Source organism: Abrus precatorius, unplaced genomic scaffold (assembly GCF_003935025.1).
Source record: "Abrus precatorius isolate BTA unplaced genomic scaffold, Abrus_2018 Scaffold2, whole genome shotgun sequence".
Lineage (NCBI taxonomy): Eukaryota > Viridiplantae > Streptophyta > Magnoliopsida > Fabales > Fabaceae > Abrus > Abrus precatorius.
The window spans coordinates 38,174,408-38,185,549 of record NW_020874362.1 but is presented as its reverse complement, the minus strand read 5'-3'; the positions used below and the strand labels follow the sequence as shown (position 1 = coordinate 38,185,549).

Here is an 11,142-nt window from a genome sequence, read left to right as displayed (position 1 = left end):
GTATGAATAAGCTCTAGAAAACACTCAGTGGAATAAAAAAATATTGCACAGCAGGGATATATTGCACCACAAATTTTTTGCCTAAAGATAAGCTGAGTAGGATAGTCATAATAACATTTCTCAACTCGCTTATCTTCATGTGATCCTTCTAGAGCAGATTAATATGTGGATATTGAAGGAACAAATTTTTGCCATAAAGAATGCAAGCAGTAAGATTACATGGGTATGGCGAGGGCAATGAGGAGTGTGGCTATTTAAACTAATCGTACTAAAGAACAGTTGCATATAGGTAAGATCTTGAATCATAGTAAGTGAAAGTAACTAGATATAGATCTCCGTATTCATAGAGTTTAATTATACATACTAAACAGATCATAGAACCTTTAATGATAGATACAGGGTGGCTTATGAAAGTCCACAAAGCCACAACAAAACCAGAGTTATGCATACTATTTTAGGCTTTAGCATTTATCTCCTATAATATCATACTAAATGTCAAAATACAAATAGTAGAAAATCTACATCTTTTCCCTTCTCAAGCACAATCTCTTCAGCTGCACAAGAAAACAAGATCAAAGAACACTATTAGAATTTATGTTAGCTTGTTCCAAATATAGTGAGTCAAGTCTCCCTTGTACACACATTTCTTTTGCAATAACTATAGATTTAAACATTCGGGAATCAAAAACAATTATATATTATAAAGTTATAGAATGAATGTGAAGCTTACACAAATTGAAGGGACGTGTGGTCTTGCCTGGCATAGTGATTATTGGGTTGTAATCCAGTAACTTGGAAGTAGCCACGAGAGTCAAACTGAGATTGCATGGATTCATAGTTTGTGCCTCCAGGTAACACGTTATCGTTGTGGTGGCTCCTCTCACTTTCTGCTATCTACACTCTCATAAACAAAAAAACTATGATTGATGATAAAGTTACAAATTTTACATACGTAGAAAACATGTGAAGAGTGACACTGACAGACCTTTGCTCTAAGAAGCTGGTTATTATTCTGCAAGTCTATCTCCTGTAATGTACATTTTAGTTACCACATATACTTTGAATTGTAGAAGAAATCTTGTATACATACCCAAAATAAAAAATTAAAATTGAAGGCACCTATAAATTAATTTCACTTATTCAGAAGAGAATATGAATGGAAGGACATAGTTTCAGCCAATGTTCCATAGGGGAATTTTACGAATTGTCCAACTAAACCATATGTAATATGGCTATGCAAGCCTGTATGAGTGTATCATGCAGATTTCACCTTCTAATTACTGTGTGATGTAAGCTATGGAATTCATCAATCTTCAATTCCTTACATGTCACAAGGTGAAAAAGTGTTTTATTTGAGTTTAATACCTTCAGTGTATTGTGGATTTAAACATTTTTATACTGATAATTAATTAGAATATACTGTAAAATATATTTTTTATATTAATTATACAAAAATTAAGAATTCTAATTGATATATTTTCTTTTTTCTTTTTAAATTCAAAAGATAGATATTTAAGATTAATAGATAAAATTATAATTACTGATTTTTTATTTTTAAAATTACAACAAAAATCTCTAAATTAATAACAGCGGATGAGTTTAGCCTTTTAAGTAGAATTTATATAAATTTGATCTTTGATTTTTATAAATATTAATAAATTTAATCCTTATGTCAAACAATAACTTCATCAATAATTATCAAATTTAAAGATTAAATTGATTGTGGTGATAATATTTAAAATGAAAATAAACAATAATGTAATATAATAAATAAAATATTTATAATTATTAAATTTAAGATTAAAATTTTCTTTTTCAAAAGGTAAGTGACATCAATCAATAAAACTTTGGGACTAATGTAACTAAAATATTCATTTGAATTTATTTTTTAAAGAATTATTTACAGTCAAAATATTAAAATAAATATTTGTTTAAAAAGTTAACACAAAATAAAGGAAATTAAATATATTTATGTTCTTATAAACACATATTTAGAAATCAATAACCAAACCAATCAAGTTCGACACGATGACAAAGTCAAACAAATGCAAAACTTTGACTTGAAAAATTAGAAAGGAGTGAGTACAAGGAAAACATTTACCCTCTTTTGCATGTACTCAATTTCTGCAAATAGCAACTCATTCTGATGCAGTTGTTGATAGCACAAACAAAGGAAGAAGGACAAAATTAGATAAACACATTAGTAAACTAATATATCATTTCATCTGTTCTTTTGAAAATTAGAAAAAGAAACTTGTTATTATAAAATATACCTTTTTAGAACGAATTCTGCTAATTCCTTTTTCTAATTTAGTCTCCAGGTTTTTGAGGTCCTTGGCATTAATATTACTCAAAGTCTCACCCATCATTTGCCTGTGATTCAAAATATTTTTATTAAAGGTACTAAAATTTTCTATTATACCATTTATATAATGCAATAAATGAATAAAGACAGAAAATAGAAAATGAGTTTTGAGATAATAATTATACCTTAAAATTATAAAAATGATCATTTTTTAAAAATAAAATAAAATTGGTCAAAGAGACTCAAATTAGAAAGAGAAGGAGTAATTAATGATAAAATTAAATTAAAATGCTTGAAAGCCCTTCATATGCTTTGGTTTTATTTTTCAACTATTCTTTTTTCAGTGAAACTTCTCTTGTCTTAATTCTAGTACATGAAAGACTAATTTAACTTGCCTGTTGTGATTTTGTAGATTGCTGATTTGCACTCGCAATTTGGCAGCTTCTTGCTGATAAAACTGAGATTATGCAAACATATACATAGTTAAGAGGGTTAGTTTATTTATTGCAATCACATTCAAATTCCTTTTCTGCAAGATGTTTATTATGTCTATCATTATTTTAATTAGTTTTAAATACATGCTGACAGAAGCTGGTCAATTTGATAGATTCAGTTTGACTCATCGAAAGAAAAAGAATACCTGAGCATTAGCCTCAGAAGCGGACTTGCCGTTAGATGAATCTGAACTTGCTTTCTTGTATCTCTCAATTGATGCTTTGACGCTGAAATAAAAATAGTATTATAAACAAGATCATGTTCATTGATATTAATGTGATAAGTAAATAATTTGTCAATAACATTGAATAAATGGCTTGTTATTATATTTCATGAAAGAACATTAATTGCTAAATTCATCATTAATGGATATACTTATAAAAATAAGTGTTTTTTTTATTCCTGCTCACCAATCAACAAAGCTACCACTCTTATCCATTTAAGTTTTGTTTTCTTTGCTGAGGGATATAATTGAATCTATAGTCATCGAATAAATGGCTTATAGGCTGCTTTATAAATTTGTAATCTTCCTTATTAGGATAATTACATCGAATGTTTGTAGGCTTCGTGGGATAAATTAACCGTTGCAACTTATTTGATTATAAAAAAAACTGTGAATTCTGGCAAATTAAGGGTCTATTAAAAAATTATAAATTATTTTTATTTTATTTCAATAACCTTTCTACGATCTTTTTTTTTTTTTTTTTTTTTATCAATGTAAGCTATTTTCATTTTATCCTAATGTTATAATATAAGTTATAACTTTAAAAATTTATTAAATAAATAATGTATTAAATGCATCTTAATTCATGAGTACCCGAAATCATAATTAAGGTATTTTGTTTATTAATTAAATTAATAGTGTTTTGATCTCTCAACCCATCTCATTTAATTAATCTCAATTATTTATTTTTATCTTACATCTATTTTTTCATATATCATATCATTTATCATTTTTATCTTACATCTATTTTATTGTATAGCTATGAAATTATTAGGCGCTTATGATTTGTAATTGTTAAAATATATGGTGAATTTATAGAATGCTAATATAAATAATTAGTAAAGAAATTAGCTGTTAAATTCTAAAAATTCACAATTAATAACCTGAATTTTATAAATGCAAGCCTAAATATTAGTTACATTTCAATATTATCATTTCAGCCTTTTACTCTAAAAAAATATATCAATTTGTCTTCCAATAAGACTAAAAAGAAACGAAATAGAAAATGAGAAGAGGAATTGGTTCAATCAATCTGAGATAAAGCACAGGATTGGCATAGGTCAAATCATCTAACTGGTTCAGTTGAAAGAACCTTAAACGCAATTCTTGACAAAACCAAACATCAAATGATCTCATTACTCAGAAATCTCAATGTGTCAAGTCTGATTTGATGTGATAAAAATAAAATGTTAAATAAATAAAGGAAAATTAGGGATTAAGGAAAAAACTTTTCAGAATCTGCAATCCCCGTCTGATACCTTAATATCCTCGAGCCACTGATTGGCTACTGCTGCCACGCTACCACAGGTTCCAACAATATGATTGGTTCAACCATTTCTAGACCTATTTTTTTCTCTGCAGCTTAGGGGAAACTCATGCTACACTGGATAATGCTCTCAATCCCACTCCATTGCCCACCTCGATTTTAACCCTCAAAACTAAAAAACTACAAATAATCCATTTGGTGCAAGCTTTTTAAGTCACGTGTTTTGAATAGTTTTTATAAAAGACAATTCTATTTAAGTTAGAAAAAAAAATCAACATCATAATAGAATTAGTTCTTTCAATAGTTTTTTTTTTCATGTGTAAAATTTTATTTTATAGGGATCAAATATGTATGACATGAATCAATTTTAGTCACATTTGTTGAATAAAATAGTATATATGTTTTTCATAAAGTTTTGTGTCTGAAAATGTATGTACATGAGAGCCGTTGATTTCAGATACTGCAATGGGAGGAAGCAGCAGTAATAGTTGCATGGAAGAAGCCAAAAGGGTCAGAGTCTCTGATTGTGGTACGTTGTCTCTGCCTCAATTTACCTCTCTCTCTCTCTCTCTCTCTCTCTCGCTCATTCAGCCTAGAAAACCCTTTTCCTTCTTTTTTTTTCTCAGTCTAAAACTTTCATGAATATGTAAGTGGTGCAAGATCTTTGGCAAATGCAAAGCCCAGTGTGGTAGCAGTTATATTATGATAAGCCAAGTTTAGTCCCTCTCATTTCTTCATCACTTTCTCTTTCACTGTCTTTTGCTGTTTTTCACCTTTTTATGTGTAAAAGAAGTTTTTACTCTATGCTCAAGAGAAAGAGAGATTTTCCCTTGTAGAAGTATCCAACATTAGGGTTCAGATGGAAGAGTTCAACATACATATACCCAAGAATGACATAGTTAAACTTTTATTAAAAGTCAAGAACTGAAAAATCACGTGTGACGTGACCAAAGATTCTTTCAACCAAGACAAACAAATCCTACTCCTTAAACCCCTAACCACAGTTACCAAAACTTTATTTCCTAAAACGGGGAAAATCAACGAGTGACATGTTGTGACTCATTTGACACCATTTTTTACTATTTTTCAAGTTTTGTTTGGAGAGAGAAAAAAACGGTTTCTTTCTTCTTTTTTTATATATATTAGTGGTGCCCAAATCCTGTTTTAGTTGCTTATCAAACCCTAATTTCTAGGGTTATTTTTAATTTAGCCTGAGATCTTGCAACTGGGTGTCAGTCTCTGATTTTATTTTATTGCGATGGGTTAAAAAAAAAGAAAGAAAGATTTTTTCTGCATAATCTGCGAGGAAAGTATTGGGCTTCTACAAACCCTAAAAAAGTGACATTTTTTAGTTTGTTCATTTCAATTTTAACTCGTTGACAATTTGTTGAAACAGTACTTTATTAACTAACTTGCTATTAAGGAAGTGAAAAGGAATTAAGAGGATTAGACTAATGGAAACATGACAGCTTTTATTTAGGCCCTCTAAGCTTTTAGATGGGTAAAGAAAGAGAGAGAAGGAGGGGAGTGATAGAAGGGAAAAGAGCAAAAGGGAAAAGAGAAAGTTGAAGAAGATGGAGTTAGGGATTGGCTGATCTCACAGGCCTTCATAACATCCCAACTCCTTTCCTGTTGTGTTGCTACTAACAACCACAGTGCCTCTGTATCTATCTGTTACACTTACACCAGATCTATGTGCCCACCAAATCAAGAACTAGGAAATTTGTCATAAACAAAAAGGAAAAGGAAGGAGAATGAAAATAAGACGCTCAGAGAAGGAAAATGGCCAAAATAAAAGAAACAAAGACAAGTGAATCTTGGTTACAGAAAACAGACAAAGAAAGTGAAAAAAATAAACTTAATCATACACAAAAATGGTTAGGTTATTTGTGCTTCACTCCTGCAAAAGGATCTATTTGCATGGGCAAAAGAAAATATAAATTCAGTGTTCCCAATACTGAAAAATTAACAAAGTGAAAAATAAATATAAAATATGGGGAAAATCACAAGAAGTTTGTGAAGAGGAGAAAAACATATATAGGTACCTGTTATTTGCATATTCATAGAGGCGGCCACGGCTTGAAAAGACTATTAGAGCAACCTCTGCATCACAAAGAACAGATAACTCATATGCCTTCTTGAGCAAGCCATTTCTGCGCTTGCAGAAGGTTACTTGACGATTGGTGGTGTTCTCAATCCGCTTGATCTCAATCTTTCCCCTTCCCATCCTTCTCTGTGGTGAAACTGATGACATGGATTGGTTTGGAAAAGCCATGGTTGCGAGCTGAATCAAGTCAAAAAGATCATCTTATTTTCCTCACAAATAAAAAATAAAAAAGAGTATATCTTTACCAAAGCCATGACCAAATTCAGGTCTTTAAGCTATTTCTTGGGAATAATCTGAAAAGGAAAGAACAAGAAAAGGAAACTTAATTGGAAAAGCCTCTTCAACCCTCAAGCCCCCAACCCAACAGTTAAATCATTAGCTATATATATATATATATATATAGCTCCAAAGTTTCATTTTCTTGTAATAGTCACAGTCTAGTTGTGTTGAAAAATCTGGGTTTCAAGTGAAAATGTTTGATGAACCCCCAAAAGAAGTAAAGCATTGAGAAAGGATTTCAAATGATGTTTCAGTATTTTGCTCACTAACCTGGTGAGGAAACAAAATGGAGAAGTTGTACTAAGCACAGGAGAACAGGTTTCACCCTTTGATGTACTTATATATAAATTTTTCTCTCTTCTTTTCCACTTAGAAGAACAGGCAGGAGATACCAGAAAGTGGAAGCAAAGTGCCCAAAGATGGATATTTATAAAGTGAAAAACAACCTTTCTTCCATGGTGGTTTTATGCATCTTAAACAACATATATGCTCATCTGCATATCTTTATATATTTTATTCAGTATTCACTTTTCTTTGTACCTTATATATTCATTTTATAATATTGATTTTTAGACTCTCCTTCAGTGCAAATATCTACTTGATTTTTTTTATTTTTTTAATGATTTTTTATATCATACTATCTATCATATTTATTATATATATATTTTTAATTCCAATTCCTTTTAATTAAGTAAAATTTATTTTCCCTCTACTCACCAACTGGTGGAGGTGAATCAAATTCAAGAGCATGATAAAGCAGGAATAACCTTTCGAATTGACCTTCCTTAATTAAATTTCCTTTTCCATTTTGAAAATTTATGACAAGTGAATGAAGTAGGGCATGAGAGAGAGAGAGAGGTCTGAAAACTATTATTAATGGGGTGAAAGGGACGTTGAGCCAATTGCAAACTTAGTGCAAGTGGTATTCCATAGTATGATTCAGAGGAACCTCTTTTTCTCGTGTAGATGAGCATATTTCCTTCTAGAATTACCTGTCTTGTGTAGAACATCGATATTTTTTAGTTTAAATTCTAAACATATATACTAAAAAAGATAATATGTTAAAAAAAATGCATAATTAGATTAAAAGAGAGCTTAGATTTAATATTAATAAAAGGGCGAGGTTATAATAAATTTTGAAAAAGAGTAACATAAGTAACAATTAAACCGATATAAAATAAATGTACTCTAATTTAATAGGTAGAGATGTAGTTTTCAATGGACAAAAGAAAAAGCAATGGAAGAAGAATTTTACTTTAACTTCTATGCGTATTTAATTGATCATGTTCCAAAATTTCCATTTTGGGTATGCTACAAGCGTCAAACAATTCCCATTCCTCCGAGTATTGTATTAACTTTTCTAACAAACTAACAATCATAAACTATGTGGTTTTATTCTTTTTAGTCCTTTTTGAATGTTCTATCTTTCTAATGAATGCCGTTAAAGGGTTAATCCTTTCCCTTGTGTTTAATCTTGGGATTGAATTATATACTGTGGACTCTTTGGACTTTGGCAGCATAATGTACCTCTTGGTGGTGACTCAAAGTTTGAAGGCGACTGCTATGTGACAACCTTATCTTATTTCATCTCCTCACCATGCTTCTGCTGCTGCTGCTGCTGCTTTGCTGACATGCAAGGTAGGTCACCCTTGTTTATAATTATAATATATATGCATGCTCCATTTAAAATTCTCAAAAAAATTTAAACAATATTTTCAAGAATGTGTATTCATATTATATAAACAAAAATGGATAGTTTTGTTATGCTGGTTATATAATTTTGATGGTTTTTTTTAATTAATTTCATTATCTATGTACCAAACTGTGTAATGATTTATTAGAAAACTATTCCATCTTAAAGCTTGAATAGTAGACTAGCAACTTGATTGTACAAGATTGAGGATTCTATTTACATGAATTACAATGCAAATTTTGTAAGAAGTGTTTTTTTTTTTAATCATGTAAAAGTGAACTTAACTTGCCTATTCAAACTGGCCCTAGGATTCTAAATTAGATTTTTATTCAATGAAACCATATCATTTTAATTATACGTTGATCTTAGCTACACGATTCACTTCCTTTACAGTGTACGGTTAAGAGTTTGGTACCTAGAAAAGTGTTTTTTAATAAATATTTATAGATAATTAAAATAAAGAAGTAAAATTAATTAAATTTTTTTATAAATTAAAATAAGTTTATGTTCTTTTATTTTTTATTTTTTATAAAGCTTAAAATGTATAAATTAATTTTAATGTATGAGAGAATTTTTATTTATTTATTTTTTTTCTTATAAATATGTACTTAAAAGTTTGTCAAAAATCAGTCTTGGTGCGTTTGGATGAACATTTGTAAATTTAAGTTAAACATATTGACCCAATAATTAAAACACTTATATTTATTCAACACGATTGTAGATGCAATTATATTTATTCAACTACTTATGCAACGCCCACATAATTCACTTGATTGGACATAGCAAGGGAAATTGTCTAGTGAGTGAGTAGTGGGTACACTTAGGCCTATTCATAGATTGTGGCACGGGACACCTATTCATGCATGTTGCCATGTAACATTGACATGCCATTACATAGCAAGTACTTGTTATATGTTAGTGATTAAAATGTGTTTACCGTAATGAAATATTGATGTTTATTAAAGAACAATATTGATATATCTAAGTTTTGTTCAATTATTTATTTATTTATTTTCTTCTCCTCTTGTTTACTTCAATGTTTTAGGTCTACCTAAGTTGTTTGTGTAGACTACAGTGATTATGCTTACGGCTTGATTTAGTTGTTAAAGATTTTAAGTTATTGCAGCCATGGTTATTAATCATTATGTTCCCACTTTTATATAAATATATGAAGGTCTCTTGCTAATTATAACTCTAAAACAATAAAAAATAATAATATAGATATATTAATAGCATCTTTAATAAAATTATTTTGATTTTAAAATTATATTCCCAAAAATACTTTTTAGCATTATAACAATGGCAGTTCAACTAACGTGCCACACTCCATATGATCGACGAATTAAATTTTAAAGGTTTTTTTTGACACTTAAATTGGACATGAGAGAATTATTTGATTCATAAAAGAAACATAAAGAAATATTTAGAACCACTGTTTTCTATGTGAAATTAGTTTACAGATTTTATTTAGAAACTGAGTGAAGAAAAACAAAAACAAATAACGTGGCTACCAACAACGTTAATACATGTAAGTGCCTTTGATCAGTAATATAAATATAAAAATTGTATATTCTAAAAATTTTAGTCTTGAAGACTTTCTCATATCTATTTATTAGATTTTATATATTCCACACATGATTGTGGCTAACAAAACATAGCCTTACTCATATTTTCAAGCTACCTTATGAATTTTATCATTTATTTCAGCGAGGAAAAGAAAAATAGAGATAAAAATATAGATATGATTCATTTTCTTATAGTTGGTTGGAGAAAAAATTAATAAAAAATAGAGAAAAAAATTACTTTAAAAAAATTATCTTCTTCTATTTTTCTTGTTATAAATTGACTTGAAATAACTGTATAAAATTAATATGAGATATATAGAACATTGTTTTTAAAAATTATTTCCATGTAGTTGAAAATTTAAAATCAAAACTATCAAGGACTACCAGAAATATAATTTGTAATCCAATAAAACAAAAGAAAAATATTTTTGTATACTATTTTTCTAAAACATGTAAAACACTTCAACGACAGATTATAATGTTACGTGTAATTGTCTACACATATAAACGTATGTATAAGTGTTTGTATACATATAAAGTTGTGTTATTAGAAAAATAAGTAGTAATTACTCAACACTTCAGTTGTCTAACAAGTAGTAGGGACTCAACACTTCAACTGTCTCTGTCGATAGAGAATATAATTAGTATTGTCCATCCTTATAGACAAATAAAAGACTTTCAAAAATTTGACAACTGAAAGACTTCAAAAATTTTATTCAATTGAAATTTTTAAAATGACTTAGATATATAAAAAAAATTCAATCATTGAAATTAAATAAGTAAATAATTAAATTGAATTGGTTGAATAGTAATAAGAAAATAGAATATTAACTCTAATTTTTTATTTATTTTTGAATTAACCGATCAACTTGCTCTGTTATTGAATATTTATTTTTTATTTTAAAATTATTCAAAAAATATATTTTTTTTATATGAAAATAAATCCTAATACATCTGGTCTTGAAGTTTTTGCACTTGAAAAAAAATCTAGAAGTATTGTCCAAATAATTAATGCAGTACTAGATGTAGACAATTTTTTCAAAATAAATAATAATTAATAAATTATTTTGAAATATAATTATAGTTTTTTCAATATTTCTTTAATTTAAATTTCAATCTTTTTATCATTTTTTTTTTTCTACAAGAACCAAATCGAATTATAAGCTAGCCTATTAGTTAATTTCACCGAACATAGTCTTAGTCAAAGT

At 28.6% G+C, this 11,142-nt stretch overlaps 1 protein-coding gene across 1 annotated transcript; it reads right to left on the bottom strand.

The window, feature by feature from the left end:
* Nucleotides 1-726: 726 nt before the first annotated feature.
* Nucleotides 727-7,088, bottom strand: LOC113857647 (floral homeotic protein AGAMOUS-like). The gene is made up of 8 exons (XM_027489741.1): nucleotides 6,947-7,088; nucleotides 6,336-6,574; nucleotides 2,946-3,027; nucleotides 2,701-2,762; nucleotides 2,274-2,373; nucleotides 2,102-2,143; nucleotides 986-1,027; nucleotides 727-894 (listed from the first exon to the last, which is right to left on the bottom strand). The coding sequence occupies exons 2-8, from the start codon at nucleotides 6,563-6,565 to the stop codon at nucleotides 727-729; spliced, it is 726 nt and encodes a 241-aa protein (XP_027345542.1). The 5' UTR covers nucleotides 6,566-6,574; nucleotides 6,947-7,088.
* Between the last annotated feature and the right edge of the window lie 4,054 nt (nucleotides 7,089-11,142).

Bases quoted from the DNA above. Each gene is read 5' to 3' on its own strand.
- LOC113857647 (XM_027489741.1), bottom strand. From the start codon at position 6,565: ATGGCTTTTCCAAACCAATCCATGTCATCAGTTTCACCACAGAGAAGG. The intron at 2,763-2,945 runs GTATTCTTTTTC...GCATAATCTCAG, and splicing joins CTTCTGAGGCTAATGCTCAG to TTTTATCAGCAAGAAGCTGC. The intron at 2,374-2,700 runs GCAAGTTAAATT...TTTGAATCACAG, and splicing joins AATCTACAAAATCACAACAG to GCAAATGATGGGTGAGACTT.